The sequence below is a fragment of the Hetaerina americana genome, unplaced genomic scaffold, assembly GCF_022747635.1.
Source record: "Hetaerina americana unplaced genomic scaffold, ioHetAmer1.1.p SCAF_7, whole genome shotgun sequence".
In the NCBI taxonomy this organism is placed as follows: Eukaryota; Metazoa; Arthropoda; class Insecta; order Odonata; family Calopterygidae; genus Hetaerina; species Hetaerina americana.
This window is the reverse complement of record NW_027287316.1, coordinates 29687935-29708776: the sequence shown is the minus strand read 5'-3', so window position 1 is coordinate 29708776 and position 20842 is coordinate 29687935. Positions and strand designations below refer to the sequence as shown.

General features: G+C 39.2%; 1 protein-coding gene across 1 annotated transcript in view; it reads left to right on the top strand.

Moving 5' to 3' along the window:
* Nucleotides 1-2299: 2299 nt before the first annotated feature.
* LOC139696443 (D-3-phosphoglycerate dehydrogenase) overlaps nucleotides 2300-20842 on the top strand; it is a 50968-nt gene continuing 32425 nt past the window's right edge. Inside the window, exon 1 of the mRNA XM_071595213.1 lies at nucleotides 2300-2801. Coding sequence (XP_071451314.1) covers nucleotides 2664-2801 — 138 coding nt within the window. The 5' untranslated portion in view covers nucleotides 2300-2663. The remainder of the gene's footprint in view (nucleotides 2802-20842) is intronic.

Sequence of the window (20842 nt, the reverse complement as noted above, 5' to 3'; positions counted from 1 at the left end):
GAAGGTCAAAGTTAGATTTCCGGGCGTGATGGTACGATATTTTTCACTGATATTATGCATTAAAGCGAAATCCCGTGAGGAGAGCAATTGGAGTGTAGGGCTCCAAGTTAATGTGCCGTTTAAGAATCTCTGTTACTTTTCGACAAAATATTTTAAAGCTGAATCCCTGAATATTTAGAGGAGATAGGTTGGGAATCACTCACAGAGCGATGGTTATATTACAAATTAAATTTCCTCGCATTATTTGGAAGGATGTCTCTTTAGCAGTGATGTTGAAAATGTATTATTAATCCCACAGTGTAACGGTAGCAGAGATCAAGTAAGTAAAATTGGAGAGATTATTTGTAGACCAAATTGATTTAAGATGCCATTAATTCCACGAACGATAAGGGATCAGAATAACGTTATCCGACCGCGCTATGGGGCACAATAAATATCCCTCAAAAGTAGTCTGGTGAGCATTCACCCCCTGCTACATACCTCAGCGGTGAATTGCAGGATACTTTGTATATAAAAATAAAAGAATGCGGATTCTCGGAAATCATCAAGTATTCTAGCAGGTAGAAATTTCGAAGAAACCCGCCTGGGGGTGGTTTCGTTAAAGCATAGGTTGGGGGAAATTTTGTTACATAAGAATAAAGATACCTGCACGCAAACAGGATGAGAAAGATGTAATGGTGGATAGGTAAATATACTTAAGAGTGATTGGTAAAAGTGTTAACCTGACCCACCCTTTTGTGTGACAATTTCACGGGCAAGAGTTTGTTGAGGGCAAAATGTTCTCAGGTAGGTTATGTCGATAAAAATTCATGTGAGAATCGGTAACATGGGAGGTGGCTTAAATGTATGCCTTGTTTTTAGTTTTTGACTTTAAAACTCTAGTTTAGCTACCTACCACAAACCGCTATTGGTGAATTTCACGTTCGAGCTCAAGCCTGGTAAAAACCCGAAATATTTGATTCAGCAATCGAATTCTTACTCATCATGAACTATAAATGAGTTTTAAAATTATAGATTAAAATGACATGTATTAACACCTCTTTATCGAAATAATTGGTTTACGAGGAATACCTATCACAGATGACTTATATAGAGCTTACTTTTTAGAAACTGCTGTGCCTATAAGAGCGGGATAGACGTTATTTTTAAAAGTTTAAAGGTTTATTTAGTTATTTTAGTAGCCAAGGTCTAGGTATTTTAGTAGTAGTCAGTTCCGCTGATGATGAGGAGGTATTTAAAATAGATTATAGAACTAACTATGCATGACCGCAGAATAGGTACCTACCTTCACACTGATAGATATATTGTTTGATTGATTTTGTGTGCCTACGTATTTATTGTAGATTTGCATAAATAAGAAAATAAGCTTTGTTATCGAGATTATGTACATCGACAATGCTGATTCTGTTTTTTATTTTCCTCAAGTATCTGCAAAACAATTTGTTAGGCAGTGGATTTTCTAAGACTGCCATGTTGCCAACAATCCAGAAAATTTCACTACCTCGTATCTAATGCATTGCGTAAAATATTTTTTACCGAAAGCTTTCAAACTTGTTTATGGTATATTATACTATCTGATTTTTTAGAATCATAGGTAGTGCAATGTGACGAGTTGAAAATTCTTTTATAATACAAATATATCACGCCCCTTTTATCTTCCAACCAATTACTAAATAAAGCTAACGTTGCTAACTGCCTTTTAGTTACCGGTGGATTTTAGTTACTAGAAGGTTTATTACGGGCTACTTCCATGGTGTCTACAGGCTGTCCTGTATTTCAAAAGGGGTCTGCTGCACCTCAAATAATTGCAAAAAACCTATTGAAATACTGGATGCGATGATTAATAGGATATTTTGAGTAAACGAAGAGAGGGAGGAAGATATGAGACACGTTTGATGGAATGTAGGGAGGCATTCGGAGTCAGAAAGTGTTATTAAGTTTTAAAGTATTTAGTGCCGAGTTAAGCGGGGCTTAGAAGAGTAGCAGTGATTATGGATTAAAAACCTTCCTTTTACAGGTACATTACTACGATTAATAATAGATCTGGTGACGTGGAAAATAGGTAGTTTTTGCCCATTCCTGCTCTTTGCCGTGGAAGAGGGGATGAGAGAGAGCGTGGATCGGCGGAGCACAGAGGGGAATGAGGTGTTCAGTGAGCGAAGGGAGAGGGACGGGGTTTGAGGGGTATGCCTCCCTCGAAGTCACCGCCGGCGATAGAGCGCCACCCGGCTTTCGCGGCCGCCCTCTCCGCACAGTTACTCGCCATCCGTCGATTCGCGCGTTCCTATCTCCGGGACACGGCTCGCCTCACCCCCTCGCTCACAGCCCTCCCCTCCATCAGATCATCCGCTCCCTTTACGCACTCGCCCCTTTCCACCGTCGACGCAACTCCCTCCACAACCTCCCTCCCTCTCCCTCCAATCCCCTCCTTTCCCCTTCCAAACCATCTTCCTTACCCCCCGACCCTTTAAATACGACCGTCTCCGCTACGTCCCCTTCCCTTTAGATACGAAGCCTTCGTACGGAGTAGGTAGTCGGAAGAGAGCTGCTCTCGTGGAAGTGAATTTCGTCTTGACACGCCGCTCAAGTTTCCGTTCTGCTGAGGCGCCGCCTCTCGACTCACACTCACTGCAGTTGTTGTTCAGAGTTGAAGTCTCTTGACAATGGCGGGGATACCGATTCGGAGCGTGCTTATCAGCGATGCGGTGGACAAGGCGTGCATGGACGTGCTTTCTTTGGCCGGCATGAGGGTCGTCTGCAAGCACGGAATGAGCCCAGATCAGTTGGTTCAGGAGCTTCAGGTGAGTCCAATGGCGTGGAGGTGCATTTTAGCACTGTGTTCTTGGTTCGTCGGGTCAGAACGGTTCGCTGGTGTCGCATTTTGATGAGACGAGAGGTAGAGTTGATCCCTTGGCGAATGGCAGCTGAGGCGCCTATCGCTTTATGGCAATGCCCCAAAAATCCACGGGGGTAGTCGAATCACTCTCTCGTCCGTGTATGCCCTGCAAAATCCCGTTGCGTCTGAGTACATGTGGCTCCATTTAATTTGTCCGTCTTCCATTTTCACTCCCAAGGACTATTTCTCTTCCTCGACCCCATCCAATACTCCTTTCTCCATCCATAGCATACTTTTACCTAACTGTCGACTCGTCGCGATTGTTTTCCGTAATTCTCGGGAAAACTTTTTTTCGTATCATCATCCATGTGAGCGTGAACTTTTTCTTGAGAACCGTTCCTGTCCCTGCCACTTTTGAAAATTATTTTCATCCGGAGCGTATTCTCCGTGCTCATAACAAACTGATTCCGTGTCTAGTTTTGCGAGTTGACTTTTGGGAAACATGAGGACCGGACAGGCCGCAGCGTATGAGATTTTAGTTTGTATTCCCCGTGTTACAAGAGAATGAAGAAGTGCGAAATTAAAATATCAGAAGTTTGCGTGAATGTGACGCCCACTTGTAAGGGTTCTTCCTATTTGATGAGTTCTACTGTCTGATGATGTTTGGTAACTACTAGGGTAGGATCGCGTTATCAGGGAGGAGAACCTTAAATGGTGAATTGAGAACGATATCCTAAGCGATGACCGTAATAAATGCATTTCATGAGCGCATGATTCTGACGTTACGATCTTGTTGTGATGTGAGTACAATGCCTGTTTGTTCTTAATAGCATCTTCAATTCACTAACAATTCTACTTTTCGGTCTCATTTCATAAGATGGAAGCTCATATTTGTAACCCAAAATAGCCTATTCGGAGTTGCCAGGAATGTATCATCCGAATTGTCAATCGTAATATGAACAGACAGCAATTATCGCTACGGTGTTCAAACCAGCGGCGCTTCCAAAACATTTTTAATGAAACTTGATAATGGATTTTGAAAGTTTCCAGCACGTTATTAACTTACATCTTTCGGTGTGACTGAATATCACAGTCTCTTGTAATGTTTCCTTAGTTATTTTTCTTTCATTCATGATTTCAAAAACCTGGTAAAGTGTGCCTTATGGAGACGGATGCCACATTAGTGAGATATTCCCGAGATTGAAGATTTTTATGAAATCGTGAGATTGGGTGGCGCAGCAACTTCTTATGCCTGCTCTCTCTTTGTTTCTATCCAGTTTATGATATTTTATTACCCTACTAGTCACCGTTAGGGTGTGTGGCAGGGGGTGAATACACACCATACTAATTTTTACCCGAATATGTCCCCTAATGCGGTCGGAAAATATTATTCTGATCCCTTATCGTTCGCGAGAAAAATGGCATCTTAAAATCTATCTGTTCTACACTTTATCTTTCTAATTTTATTGATATGATCTCTCCTACCGTGGTACGATGGGGGTAATAATGCATTTTCAACATCACTACTAAGGAGACCTCCTTCCAATTTATGCAAGAGCTTCAAATCTGTAATTTAACCTTCGCTCCGTGAGTGATTTCCAGACTAGCTCCTCTAATATTTTGGATATGCCACTAAGTTTATCATAACATTTTACAAACCCAGCTCCTCTATGCTGCACGCGTTCAAATTCGGCAATCAATTCAACTTCATGAGAATCCCATTTGCGAGCAGCATATTCTGAATGAGGCCTAACCAGCTAAAGATAACATTTCTCATTGACCTTTCCATCACATATACCAATACTCTTCTAATAAATCCTCATTTTTGTAGCTTTTCCACACCTTACCCGTATACTTATTACCCAGGAGAGGTCGTGAGTGGGGGTAGCGTCTAAGTATTTAATCGCCTTTTCACTTTCTATTTCGGTATTCCTGACGCAGTAGGCGCTCGGGAGGGAATTGCTCTTTTTCCAAAAATTTATGACTACGCACTTTTTAAGTTTAATTCTAATTGGCAAGTATCGCACCAGCGTTGTATATCATTAAAGTTTGCATCGCCACTGGGTTAAACAGAGTTCCCTGTTTTCTTAGGAAAGAGATAATATCTACTCCAAAATGTTATTGGTTATTTCCTACAGAATGTCTCTGGTGTACTTTAAATTGTAATTTTCAGGGAAAGGATTTTATCACCCTTCGCTGGAAAAAATACAAACAAAAGTGCAGTGTCATGTGTTGTCGTATATAGAATCGAGTTAACGTATTTTGATGTTGAAATTCTTGTTTGTTTCACAAGAAATATGGACTGCAGACGATAAATTTGATACGCTTCAAACGTGTGGTGTTGCAACAACAATATTTATTTTGGACGACAAATCCCATCCTAGATTGCCTCACGGAGCTCTAATGATAAGTAATCATTTTCCATGTTTATGGTTACGTTTTTCTTGGATTTGATTATTGTGACTTCGGGGTATAGCCACAGTTGTGTTCATTTAAGGGCCATTATTCAGTTATAACTAAGAGGGACTCAAGAGATTATAAAGGGTGGTTGTCCATTTTCAGAGGGATCGATTTTTTCCCACCTAACGCCGAAAAAGGTCCCCGTCACCTCATGAATATGAGTGGGTAACATTTTTCTCATGGGAAAAAACTACGCAGCATCCTGAATCCTCTCAATCGTTTCGATCCAAGGCGCTGACCGATAATCATTTCTCAAGCTTTAAAGTTTTCCTAAACGCTATGACGTCGCATTTCCCAATCCCCTCCTGATTATCACGTTCGCCTGAGACGTGGTCGATTATTTCTTGAGAGTCGCAGTTCGAAGTGTGCGCGTCGGTGTTGTTTAGTATATGTATAGCAGCGGTGATAGGGAAGAGCTTTGCGTAACTCCTTCATCTAAAGTGATTGATGCCTGTGATTTAATCCCTGGAATGTTTCGAATGTTTATTCAATGGCTTTTATCTCACTTCTTCTAGCATGATATTCTGCTATATGGTGTAGGTTTGCGGCATTAATTATTTTTTTTCGCTAATCCTAAGTGTCCTGTGGATTACCAAAACAGCCATCACCACCCTGGGTTATCTATCCACTCAAGGACTGGTTTGTTGCAGCTCTCAAAACTAACCTGTTACCTGTAGATATCTGTACTCCTTACGGGTGTGTCTCCCGTCGCCTGCTTATCGTAAATCATCCTTGGTAATTCTCCCCATTTCTTCTCCTCTTTGGTACATTCATTTGTAGTCTTCAGTAATCTGACATGCCTCAGGATGAGTCCAATTATTTCTCCTCATTACCCAATAAATGTTCACCATAATCTTTTATCCCTTCGACACAAAGCTTCTTAATTTGCTGCCTTATATAAATTTTTATTTTCTTCATTTTTCTGCATCACCACATCTCCATTAAATATTAATCTTCTTTTTTCCAGCTGCTCTCGGCGCGCCTCTCGGTCTAAAAAAATTAACTCTGTACAGAAATTTTAATGGGTCGCGTTATGTAGGCTAATCTAGCTACTAGGTTAATACTACTTAAATAAAACAGTTTCTGGAGTCACTTGGTGGAAAATCTACATATTGAAATTGAAAATAAACAACTTAGCTTTTCCAGATAGAAATTTTTTTATTTTTACGACCTTGGTTTCGTAATGGTATAAAATCGTCAGTTGATTTTATACTATAAAGAAACCTAGGTCGTAAAAATAAAAAAAATTATATGTTGAAAAGCCCAGTTGTTTATTTTCAATTTCAATTTTAATACTTGTTAGCCTAGGTTGATCCCATGGTAATACTATTTGTCCTTAGTAATTGTTTATTCTGATAGGAGCCATATTCAAATAAGTTATTTGGGTTACCAGTTTGCCGCTGCCTAAATAGCGACACAATTTGATTTGTTACCGTGAGAATATTTCACACTATTTTTTTAAAATTTGTCTCCCTTACTTCGTCTAGAGGATATTATATTATATTCCTTTTTTGATTTAGTGAAGGTTTTACCCTTGCATCATTTCCTTGATGCGGGCGAGAATTTCTGTCAGGTCTTCTCCAGAAGTATAGTTATGACCAAACCGTCAAGGAGGCAAGCGTCAACATACTTGTTCATGGCCTATCAAATGACGCGACGATAGTATGGGCTCTGCCGTCGACAGCGCTATCCCTAAGTAACGAATCGCTTTGCATTATTCAGTCGGTGCATTATTCGTTTTGCTGACGTCTATTATGCCCCGTCGGTGGGCAGCTGATTGTGAGTGGCGCAGTGGTTGCGTTGTTCGATGTATTGTGGGCGTGAATCCCTCCGCTACCCACACCCGCTTCGCCGGAAGTGCATCTAAGCACCATGATACGAAAGTGCACGCGCAGCGGTGTCGACAAGGAAGATAAAATTCCACCTTCAGTAAGCATAAACAGTGGGAGCTAGTTGCAAAAAAGTCGTCTGCCTTATCTTTTCCATTGCTCCTCCACTCAGCCAATACGGAAAAGTCGACGTATATATTTTCTTTAAAGGGGCATTTAGCGTGAGTTTATCCAGTCGGAGACAGTAAATATTCACGGACTTACAACGGTAATTTGTCCAGTTCTGTGATTGATTTTAATGTTTCTCTCGTGTAAAAATAAGTTATATCGAGCAAAAGGAAACCTATTGGACTTAATTTTTTACAATTCAATTCCTATTTTGAGGGGGTCTTTTAAACCTTAAATAAAGCACAGAAAATGCTGAGGAATTGTGTAGAGAATTGGCTTTAAAAGTATTCACATCGTTGTTACCAAAACGCATAAATGTTTTTTTTTTAATATGTAATAAGTGAATGTATTCATAAATCGAATGACCATGGAAACGTTTGTAGATGTATGGATACGTGAAAATAATTTTACGTTTTAATAAACGTTTAGTTTTCTAGTCAAAATTATCAAGTTCATGTATGTATAGAAAAGCAAGTTTGTTTCCCATTTCGATCGTTATTCTATTTAATATTATAGCTCTTGTTTTTCTTAAAGATCAATTGTGAAAGGCTTTTTCACGAAACCGACAGGGTCTCTCTTTTGATTAAGTGATTGCATTGCAAATCGGCCAGAGTTTTCTCCCTTTTCCAAATAAGCAATAATATCGTACTGAAAACAGCAATAACTAGTATTTTGAAAAAATGAAATAAATTCCACACCCTTACCGTATTTTTGCCGTATTTGCATGCTTAATAAAAGTCTCCTCTTTTTTTTAAATTGATAATTTGTGAGTAGAAACATATATAAACATTTATGCCCGCACACATCATAAAAGCGATTCAATTGACTGGAATTTTTACCATTTAACTTATTAGTTGAGTGGCGGTAAAAAAAAGTATGGCCTGAAATTGTCCTCCGCCGCAGAACGACTCTTGAAAGTCATTTCTAGTTGCGTTCGTATTCAATGCGCTTCATGGCAACAGTCCCGTCCCGTCGTAAATACGCAATTGGATGCTGTAATAGTCAAGGTTCACTCTCTGCGCTCAATTGGAAATGCCGTACTTGACGTCATGTTGGCTGCGCCGTTGTTGTACAGCGGTGATAATTTATACCCAGGCTCACGGGAGGAGCAGGAGGTTTCGAATTCGTCATATATAGATAGAGTTAAAAATGGCACTGCCATTGTATAACTTTTCAAACCTTTTAACTCTAATCTACTTCGGCCCAATCGAGTTTCTCTTTCATTTTCTTTCCGAGCCTCTTGATCATTGCTTTAATTTCACCACAAATCCGTTTATTTTGGCACCGTTCGAACATAGAAATTATATGGTCATGGTAGTCACCTATTTTTTTCCTACAGCTTCGATTAGAGGGTCAACGAATGATCTTCTGCTGACGTCTAATGGCTACCAAGGCTATTTAATACCGTTTTGGCAAATGCTATCGATATCCGGACATGATGCTTCAGAGAATTTCAAAGATTTTCACGGCAACGGTTCGACTTTCCTGAGTTGAGGTGGTTCAGTTTGTTCTTTTGATTTTCAACAATCAATTTCAGTCTTGCGTGAATACTTAAAGTACCTTGTGACCTCTCATGTTTTTATACGTTCGCGCCCCACCTAAGTAGCTTTATTCGCCTACTAATGGTTTTTTTTGCGTTAAAAACTCCAGGCTTTTCCTCCTCTGCCGTAGTTCTCTCCAGATCCTCTCTTCGGTGATTTTACCTCATTATATTAGGTAGTACCCTGCAGGCCGCCGCTAGGGCGTGTGGCAGGGGGGGCATTCAATTCTATAACTGTTGGAAATCAGTTGTATGGAAGATATTACTGAAGAACTTGTGACACCTTCTGAAAACATACGATTGTCCGATTTTGTGGATCTTCCGTGCCGTCCTGCTTTTGTGGAAGGACGCCATAGCTCAAAAAATTATCGCACGGAATCCGAATTAAAAATCAAAAGATTCTCATAATATCGTGTGGATCATTGAAGACCCGCATAATTACCCAGGGACGCGTTTCGTTCATTGCTTCGAACAAAAATGGTGTCAAAGCCGCTTGTTCTATTTTCCACCTCCGGTGGTACGGTTAGGCAAGTCTGGTTGGAAATAATTCTTCCTCACCCCTTTCGACTCTCTTCACATCGAAGGATATAGGTCGAAGGTTACTTTACGTTCCTCTCGTGCCGGAATATGGGTGGAGAAAGCGTTGACTATTCTATAAGGACTTGGCACAGTCATCTGCAGCATTCAACTATCACTCGCTGCGTCATTTGTCACTCCCGTGTAAGCGGAAGCTGGGAACCAGTGCGGGTTCCGTCTCCTTGGGCTCCGAGCGCCGGGATTGTGCTCCGTGGGAGCCCAGCGTCAAGGGAGACACGCTTGGCGGAGGGGTGACGAGGGGAGCTAACGCGAGAGCGCTTGACCCATATACCGACTGCGCTGGCGTTGGTCGGTGGTGGCTGAGAGAGGGATAGCGCAGTGGCAAGGGCGAGTGCATCGAGTGTGTGGTTGTCGGGTAGGTCGCCGCGGGAGGCGGTTACGTCAAGTTCACGGGGCATTCATATCATACGGGGTCGGGAGCTGGAGGAACGGAGAAACGCGGGGAAAGTCCAAGCTTGTTTTTTGATGTGTCGCAGAAAGTAAGGCGATTGCTACTTTTTTCCAGTGCGCCGAAGTCAATTTCTAGTTCATTGCTATCGAAATTCGAGATGTTAAGAATGAAATTAGGAGATAGATCCCTTTGAAGTTATCAAAAACGTAAATCAGTACTCGCAACAGCTTTGAGCAGCTTAATTTTATTACCTGTAACTGTAAATTAGTTTTGTAGGCTGGCGAGTAACCGTAAATACTTAAATTTGCAATAATAACCTTAGTAGTGGTGAATTAAAAATGAAATAATGGGAATTATTTTTTTTAGTCGAAACGCGGACACGAAACAAGAGTGATTGATTCAATGGCAGTGAAAACATTTGGTTAAAGATTAGGATTAGTTGAAGATTAGTTAAAGATGAAGTGCAGTTGTAGTCATATTTAGAATGAATATTATTTGTCGTGGCTAAATATTTGTGTTGCCATTCTGTAGATAATATTATCTCTGACATTAATATGGTTCTTCTTTGAACTAGGCCGTTTCCATTCCTCCTCGTGACTCAATCTGACAAGTTAAGTATTCGCTCCGTCATGTGATATGGGAAAATACTCTGATACGATACTGACTCGATAACACCTTCGCTTAGAAAACCAACCGCTATTCAATAACTCGACAGGCCTCACTGATACTCCATAACTACGCCTGTGGTATTGTACGAGTAACCATGTACATCGCATCTCCAAGGTCGAACAGTGGAAAGTGATCTGTCGCTATCCTTGTGCTTAAGATAAGACGATCAGCGAGCGCTTTGTCGTCAAAGTGCACAACGCCCTCCCTCAATTTTACAGTTTAAAAGACTTCGCATCGAGGGGAATATTAAAGTAAAAAAATAAGTTGGTAAGATATTCATTGTACGCAGAATAGTGAAAAAGAAGTATGAAATTGTTGGAGTTATCACTGATTAAAATAGGTCAAACTGTGGTCTTACATATCGGGGAACTCGTAATACAGTGCTTTCAACGCTCACTTACGGACTATAAAAAATGCGTTTGAATTATGCATGAAGGCAAAAGAAATTGCGTGTATCTGTATATTTATTGACTTTATTTTTATTATGACGCATGTATTTGAGGTTGCCTGTATGTGTTAAATAAATTATTATTATAATTTTACTTTCATTTTCCAGATAGATTTAAGATGTCATTATTACCACGAACGATAAGGGATCAGGATAACGCTGCCCGACCGCGCTAGGAGGGAAAAGTATTTTTATTCAAAAGTAGTCTGGTGTGTAATCACCCTCTGCCACACACTCTAGCGTTGACTTGCAGGGTACTATGTAAATAATTAAATAACGTAAGGCTTCTCCATAATCACACACTACATAATTGTGTTGCCTTGTAAAATCGGCAGTCCCGCAGAAATGGGGATGCTCCAAGACTGAAAATAGGATAGGTCAGAATTGGATGCTTAATAGCCTGAGTACGATTAGGTGGATCTCGTGTTGACACTTTAGATCCCTATCTCCATGGAAATATAATGCATCACAATAAAGTTTCCCGGCCTTTGGTGACGGTATTCTATCTGAAGACGAAAATAATAAATGTAATGAGAGTATGAGCTTACATCCGGTATTATATAAAATCAACTGATTATCTTATTCTTCCGTGTACTCTGTTTAAGCTTTTCTCCAGCAACAAGATACCAAAAGAGAAGGGCGTGAACGGCTGCAGAAGGCAAATCTTCCATTTAATTCAACCTCGGATGATGTTTCGCTAATCATTTCATGTTATTTGGACGTTACTTAGTGGAAGATATATTATGGAATTGAGAGAATATTATAAATAATAGATTATTTATTGCTGGAAAAATTGAGATTGGAGTCGACGGTGAGCTCCCCGCATTTTGATTGTTCAGTTTCTCTAAGTTCATTCAGTATTTAGAGCAGTTCACTCGAGTGAAAAGCGAACAAGTGAGCGACCCTGAGTGAGGACGCATCTGGTTGTCCCCCCAGAGCACTCGTGACTTTGAAACTGCATATTACTTGACGCTGAAAGTCGTGTTCGCCCAAGTTTGAAGGACAAGATTCTATTGGACAGGGAATGGTAACTGGTTTCTCAATTGTAAATTTTATGACCTGTTGCTTAGAATCAGAATATTTATTTACGAGTTTCTTCATTACCAGAGCGAAAGATCCCTGGGGATTTTTCTAAATGGGCGAAAACGTCATGTCCCCTTCTAATCGGTGCCAAGATGGTTTCCCCCTTCCTCCTTCGGAAAGATTTTCAGACACTCCTGTTTCTCAGGGAACGTATTTGGAGTATTGTGGTTACTTGTGCATTAATGGGAGAAATGCGTCCCCGGAGCCAAATGCGAACAAAATGTCTGTCGATTCATTTTCACAGTCTCCGCGACAGAATGAAAAAATATTCGCGTAGATTCAGACGCAATTTTGTGGAGGGCGAACATGATAGATTCTTCAAAAATCACACTTCCACCGTATAAAAATTAATTACGGCAGTTGCTTCAACGTTACTCCGTCATCTTCAGGTGTATAATAGACAATAGTGCCAGCTTGTACACAGTTTTCTCAAGCAAGGAGGGTGGGAAAGTTGTGTTTTATTTAAAGGGGGAGGAAGGGCGGACCCTCCTAACCACCCTCCAAGTATAACTTAAAATTCCCCCATCGCTAGAGAAAACAGTGTATTCGCAGAATTTAGATGACGAAGTATCCCATAAACTGTGGTTGTAATAAACCTTTACATGGTGAAATAGTGTGAATATTAAAAAAAAAACTATGTGATGTTGAAGACTGTGGCTGGGTGAAGAACGTTTGGCAAGCAAGGAAGGAATAGGAAAAGGATAGGAAAGTTGGATAGCGTGAAGGGAAGAAGGAATCAAGTAAAATTGAAGAGGGATCTCTTGTAGTCTCGGGTATCGGGTCGTGTTTTGACAGGAGAAATAAGGAAATGTGTCGTTGATCAGTCTATGTCCATCCGAAACCTTTCTTATAAACGGTAGACTACCTAATAAAAATAACAATCAGTTCTCCTTCCTCAGAACAGAGACCATGTAAAGGTACTATGGATTTTCATAAACCTTACTTTATATTATACGGAGTGAATTTCGGTCATCCCCTGGCGACCGGGCCTGGTTTCGGTGTGGAAGCAGAGCTGTAAAATACTGAGATATGTCTACTTGTACCTATGTAAGCCTTGTCGAACTATATATTGCATTCATGGTAATCGCGTTTAAATCTAAACACAAAATTTCACAGTTACGCAATGTTCATACAAATATTTTCAACGCTGCGATGGCCAAGGCAGCTACCATGCGGCTTTTGAATTTTATTAAGTCGAAAGAATTGCTCGAGACTCCGCGATATTCACTTTTACGGAGTCATTCTCCGATTCGCATCGAAAATTAAAAAAAATCACAGTTTAAAAATCATTTGAAGTCATATTCATGTGTGGATTCAGTTTTCCCTTTTTCGCGCCGCTTCTTTAGTGATGTAAATTCTTTCTTTCGGAGATAGTTTATCATAATGAAGTCTTGGAGAGAACTGCTAACGTAAAAATGTTACAAAAATACATGATAGAGTTAGAGGTTATTGCTGGCTATAATGCAGTCTCGTAACATGAAGTCTCAGTGAGCCTACACTACAGCCTTAGGATTATTTTACATTCAGTAACTTTAAATTCATTTTGATTTTGCAATACTTTTTACATGCCGTGTAAAAATGGATTTACTAAGTTGTGTGTTTCAATCGTGTCTGCTGAGGAAAAAATGATTGAATATCGTAAAATCCGTCAGAGTAGTTTGTACCAATTAATAGTTTACATCCATACGTACATACACCCTTCATTTCAATCCATTTTGTGGTAAGTAAAGTAAAACAAAGCCTTATATTGCGGGGAAACTCATTCTCCCATATTTACTTCTTCCATAATGCCCTTCCTTTGCGTACATTTTTCAACCTCTGTCACATTCATAAACTATACACTGTTAACACTCTTTTGTCCCTTTGAGCTCTGACACTCCTTGCACTGAGAGTCTCATTGACGGCATTCTCTAAGGAGCTTCCCTTCCTTTCAGGCCATTTTCTCATCTCTTACATACGTATAGTTTTTAGGACTCTAATCTGTTCTCTCAACATATCCAAACCAGCGGCAGCACACTTATTTCAAACTTGAGCATGCAGCTTAGCACAACTATTTCATAATTCCCTGTGCACCCATTCCACGTTCTTTCATTACTCAATCGTTCCTCACCTGTACTACCCATTGCAGTTGGTCAACTTGTACGTACACGTATCTTGACACGCTCAAGGTTTGCTCCCATTCGATAGTATTGCCAAGGGAGCGCATTTATCAAATGCCATTTTGATGCTTTAGATAACTGTTCATTTCAATGATATCGGGATAAACCATGTGAACATTAATCTTGAGAAAGAACACAAAAATTTGGTGAATTCACAAATTTTGTCTCATCACTCAGCTGTTCATTTTATATTTAATCCTTTAAAGGTTTATTTATAATTAGGTTTCCTACCATCTTTTACAAATATTGCAAATACCTATAGAAAACAATCCACTTGCCATCCATGATTTCGCATTTTAAACTCGCTATGAAAATGTAATTTTCATTCCTCGTATCGAACGCGGCTAATTTAGTTTGGTGCATATACGAGTATTTCCGACCTAAAAAAAGATGCTAGACATTTTTTCTGAAATTTTCTGAGGTTGGAAACTTTTCATACCACCCTCGTATACTCTTGATACGATTTTTCCTGTTGACTTACAGAAGCTCTTCAGAGCCCCATGAAGTTGTTCGTAGATTTATTGAAAGTTTGCGTTTGCGAATTAGACTTACTCATGCATGAAAGCTGAATTAAAAAGAATTTCTTTACGTTTAAGTACTAAACCTTAACCTTTTACTCACCGTCCGCCGCATGGAAAGGTGACAATTGGTATCTGGAAGCGAGCAATTAATTAGGTATTTATGCAGAATAATGAAATGCAAGCTGAAAACAAGGTCTTTCTGGCAAGGTTGTTGAAAACTTAACCTTGGTTTTATCACGATATTGAATCTGTAACGAAAGATTAAGTATTTAAAACTGTTAGTGCGCGACTTTATCTCTTATTTGTCTGTGTTCTCGCAACCGAAGTAGCAAAGGGTTCCGGGTTACTTGCATAATGCTACCAAGAATACTCGAAGTCATTTACTATTTTAAGTATCTTTTCATGGCTCATAATTTTAATGAATGGGTCTTCCGTTTAATAGTCATCCCAGGCTCTGAAAAAACCGTACTAATACCTTTTTAAAAATTCTAGCGAACCTTCTTGTACTTTGTCCTTAATGATACACTTACAACATATAGTTTATTGCCATGAAACAGTTGATTTTAAGTGGAAATGTGCTACTTTTCCTCAAAATAGGTTATTCCTTTCTTTATGCACCAGAAGTGCATAATTTTAGGACCCAACATCACAGCGGTTGGTCATCAAACAACGTAACTTTAAGGGTATGTTACTGTCGAAAAGACCGATGTAATAAATTCTTTCCCCACGGGATAACTTGCGGGAGAACGGGAGAAGATATCACGTACGGCGATACGAATTACGTGAAAATAAAATTCAACCTGTTGCTGTAACAGTTGATAACGTTACGCCCTCTGTTACACTCACCCTTAGTGTTTTGCAGGATAAAATGTTGAAGAAAATAGGGTGTTTACTTACGGAAAACTATGGATTACCTTTCTTCATCATGGATTAGTGTTAACTTGTAGCAGCGTTGAAGACTGAGGGCATGAATCAACATAGTTACGTATGAGTGTATGCATCAGGCATGCAGTCGAATACCATGAAAAGGGGTGGTTCATCGTGTGTGTGAAATTTTGGTTTAACTAGAAATAAAATGATCGAAATAAATTTTATATCAGTCATTTATAATGCTTATATACACTTGACGTATATCATTACTTGAAAGAATGGAAATATTTTCTGATACCGTAATAAAATAATTTTACACATTCTTTTCCAAGATGAACACTGAAATTTGTTTTCTAAAATACGCTATTAAATACGAGGGCTGCTATATAAAGAGAGATCATGCATTTTTTCAAAATATAGTAATTTGCAAAATATTTTACATCTCACCGTCTAAGTCACCGAGAAAAATTGCGCAGGTCAGTAGGAATTAGGAGTGCTAGTAGTATGCTATAGAGGCAAGTTTGGTGATATTCCTATTTTGCTTTTAATTCTTAAAAGTTCATATTTTAAATTCGATAAAGTCATGCGCGGATACAATAGGGTGTCTCCTTCCCAACTTGGATGCGAAAGAAGGCACGATATGCAACACTATTCCATCACTTGCTCATGGCTCCAATATGTTTTCGCCGGTCTATCAATATCGATAGTTAAAGCCCATTATTCCAAATATTTGGATGCATATGTTTGAGACTCAAAATTCAACATTTTCTAAAATAATAATGGATTTTAGCGTGAATTAAGGGTAATATCATATATATCAATAAATGATGATATCTCTCTCAAGTGAAACTGTCTTCCAACGGAAGCCAACTGGATAAACTCCATCTCACTCGGTCCTGAGGGTCTTCTTTCATTTACCTCTAGCTTCTGCCATTCCTTATCCCATCAAGAATTCCTACCCTTCTTCGCCTGTCACCCTACCCTTCAATTTTTCCGTCTATGACTCTTCTCAGCAAGCTAAATTTTGACATAATGTGTGCCGAAAACTATATGTCTTTCTCTTTTTTATTTCCCTCGGCAGATTTCTTCCCACTTTCAACTCTCCTCAATACTACCTCTCTTCTCGATCTTATCAGTCCACTTTACCTTGAGAATCCTTCTCCACAACCATATTTCAAAACTTTTCACTCTTACTCCAATCGTATTTCGTTTTAATCGTCAAACATTTGCTGCTGTAAGAGAACATGTTCAACACAAATATTTTACCAAACTCTTTCTCAGTTCTTCATTATCTTAATTGCCCATGGATATTCTTTTTCTTATTTCCTCTGTACAGATTCAATTCCAAGTTACTAAGCTTCCCAAGTACTGAAATGATTTCACATACTAAAAAAGATTTCCTTCGATGGATATGCCAATGATTGTATCATTCCTACTTACTCTCAATACTTTTGTCTTTCCTGCATTTATGTCCATTCTGACTCCCCCCACTTTTATAATACTCTACATCATATACTGTAGCTCCTGTGCTGATTCTGGCTGTGATGCTGGGTCATCTACACATTGCTTATCACACGGACTTTATTCATTCCCCTCCCACCAAAACTCCTCTTGCTTTTTCGAAGGCCTTCATAGTGAATTCTTCAGCTTAAATATTGACTGGACTTGGTGTTGGACAAAACCTTGTCTGACACCACTGCCAATATTCACATCAAATATTTTTTCGTTTATAATCCTTTAGCACACAAAGGCACCTCGTTTCCCTTTACCCTTTATGAATTGAAAATGTTTTTCACCCATATTCTATTTGATTTTCCTTTCTATTCTACGAAGTCAGGGACTTGTCATATCTTGTGTAAAATAACAACGTATCTCGTAATTGTCGGAATAGGCTATTTGAAATTTATGCCTTCTTTCAACTTTAACGTCCACATTTATGGAGTTTAAAGTATCTTAAACATTTAAATTAATTGCAGTAGGGATGGCAATCAAATATAGGAAGGGTGCCAACGCCCCCTTCTAGAAAGTTGCCAGATCTGAACTTAAATACAAGCCATACAATTTACATTTACAAGTTTTTTTGTCTATATTGAAATATTTTCTTTCTATATATACCATTAGATTTTATTGGCTGGACCACAGACGACGTCGGGAAGCTGTATGCAAGATTGAAAATTTTTAATTATAATCCCTCGTAAAAAAATCCTCTTAAATATTTCTCCATCCACAAAATTCACGTCATTTGAATGTGAAGTAAGGAATAACACGAAGTTCCTTCGTCGCGTCGCCTCCTCGGCCCCCTCGGCCCTTGGTCCCCGAAAAAACCACAAACCCTTTGTCGCACCCCTTTCCCTCTTCCCCTCCGGGAGAGAGAGGGTTCCTTTTTTGTGCAGTGGAAAATTTTTCGTGCGGGCCCAGACTCCTTCGTCCAGTTGATGGTGAGTGGGTGGAGGGGGGGGGGGTTAGGTGAGGATCCTGGAGCCAGCGGGACTGGGCGTTCACACGCCTATTATTTTGTGAACATCCCACAACTGAAGGAGGGGGTGGGGTGCGAAGGGGGCAGCTGACGGAGACCCGTCGCTCCCCTACCCCCTTTGTACAACTCTCGTCCTTCTCCTCCCCCCGTCCTTGAAACCGGTCACGGGCAGAGTTCGGTGAGGGGAGCGGGGGGGTGGGTAGCAAGGGAAGACGAGCGGTTGGAGGAGACGGAGAAAATTTTCCACTCATCGGCGCGGAATTCTAGACTGATGGGAGGAGGACTAAGGTTGTGCGGGGGAGGGTGGGAAGGAGGAAGAGGAGGGGATGAAGTGCGGGGGAGTGGAGGAGGTAACTAGGGACGATATCATCCTGAGAGTTCTACCAATGGAGAAGAAACGAAATCCAATTTTCGCTTGAACTTGCTCTTTCTCCATTGATTTCTCGCCAAGTTTCAATTTTTTAACTTTTCCTACATCTACACACCAGATTAACAGAACATTTACACACCAGATTTACATCTACAGAATAGATTTTTTGTCATCACACTTGATAATACATTTTTTGGTACTAGAACTCAAATGTTCTCTTCAACTTAAATAAAGCCTCGCCATCCCGAGACCATTTGGCACCATATGCATACGAGTATCCAATATATTTTTGTTTATTCGTGTGTATAATAAATTTAGTTTCAAATGATGTGTGAGTAATTTAAACTCTGCCATTTATGATCGCCTTTTTAAAACTATAACTTGAAAGGTGAAGCTTTGGAAATATATTGCTTCTTAAATATTTTCTGAATAAGGTGATTGAATTAACAGTAGTAATTACGGGTATTTAACTTTAAAAATAACTTCTGAATACGATGCATGAACGAACTGCAAATAAAATAAACCATAAGTGAAACTCTAAAAATATTAAATGTTGAAACTTTCGATGCTCGATCAAAGAAATATGACTAAAATGGAGTAATTAAAAATAGCAATTTTCCACAAAAATAAAATTTAATGCGACCGGTTTCAATGTTACTACATCATCATCAGGTCCAGCTGATGATGATGTAGTAACATTGAAACCGGTCGCATTAAATTTTATTTTTGTGGAAAATTGCTATTTTTAATTAATCATGATATTCCACCATATCACGCCTGAAACGTCTCTTTTTACTAAAATGGAGGATGAGGTATTGAGAAGGATGTAGATTTACTTTGTACGTATTGGTGAAAATTTCGGATATTCTAAACATAGACTAGTATCCTGTGTGTTCAATCAGAACTGTTTTTTCATTGGGTTTACAAAACAATCTAATGCAAACTTTTTTTTGCCCAAACATAAACTTCCTTTTTTAAAACTTGACCACAATTGAAAAGGTAGTACTATATACCACTCAAATATCTCTTTTTGACTTTGGAAGTCACAAGAAAAAACAAAACAAAACAACAACACAAAATAACATGCAGGAAATAGCATCGCAAAAACAGTCAAAACAAGTTTTGAGTACCCGTGGAATATTTATTCATTTTGGAATCTCGTATTACCATGAACGTAAGTAACACTTTCTCTGCGGTTTGTAGAAACGGTGAAAGTTAAAAAAATGGCCGCGGTTGTCCAATAAAAATTTTTTATCCCGGAAGAATGCAGTTGCATTTGATTTTGAACTGCTCATCCTTCGGAGGAGCCACTTACGAGGATAACCGTTTTCCCTTTCTGAGTTCCCCCTCTGAAATGCGTCAAGATTCTACTTTCTCAATATAACTGCTTACGTGCATGTTTCGTTCATCCTACTTACTCGCCCGTAAATTTACGTTGGAGTTTTCCATCGAAATACCTTTTAGGGGTCTTAAACCTCGTTTAAACCCCTTGAGTTATCTTTTACTAATTCGGCAGTGAAAAGCACTCGGTGTGGTTAAAAATGCTAGCTTTTTCGTAGCGCACTCCTGTTTTAAAAGTGCGTTCCACCTGTATCCGAAGCTAGTATATCTTTTCAACGAATACCTGTACATGAATTTCCTCTTGCTATGTTCGCCGAAACGTTGTTCGTTTGGGGAGGAGGAAAACTGGTTACTTATCGGAGTCTGTGACGTGAGGGTCACGGCTGACCCAGTTACGTTTTTATGCAGTTGGCACTTGATACTCCGTGCAATTTCAATTGATCAAATTTATTTTATTTGCTGTTTCATCAAGTAAAAAAAAAGGGATGGTCTAAATCCATCGCTCTGGTTTCTCTTTAGTTTTCGCTGTAACCATTAATATTTTACCGAGACTTTCGCGTTAAATATCCATTGCCAAAGAAGGCTCATGTTTTTTGTTGTACTGACCGGTGAGAAGTTCTGAAACTATTATCGAATTCAAAATATATTTTATTGAACTACGTATAAAAATACTATCGTGTTTACCCTTATCAAAGTTGATAACATTCGGAGTCGGTTCTTCAGATTTAATTAATGACTCAATCAGAAAGAGACCTTCTGAAATGATACTTTTATTTGTAGGCACATTAATGTTTCGCGATATATACGGATGATTTGAAATATGTTACAAGTGAAGATAATTTTTCAAATAATTCAAACATTTTCAAAACAAAAATGACCAAAAATATTAGCCTGTAATGTTCTTCCCATTGTTAGCATTAGTCTTTCCGTCAGAGGAAGTTTTTGATCGGCTCAGATCAATTGCTAAAAGGTGATGTTAACTCTGAGGGAATAAACACTGCTACTATTCTAATCCTCGCCTAACACCGACTGACTACCGCACACACTAAGAATAACTGAAAACCATTACTTAACTCCAAATTAT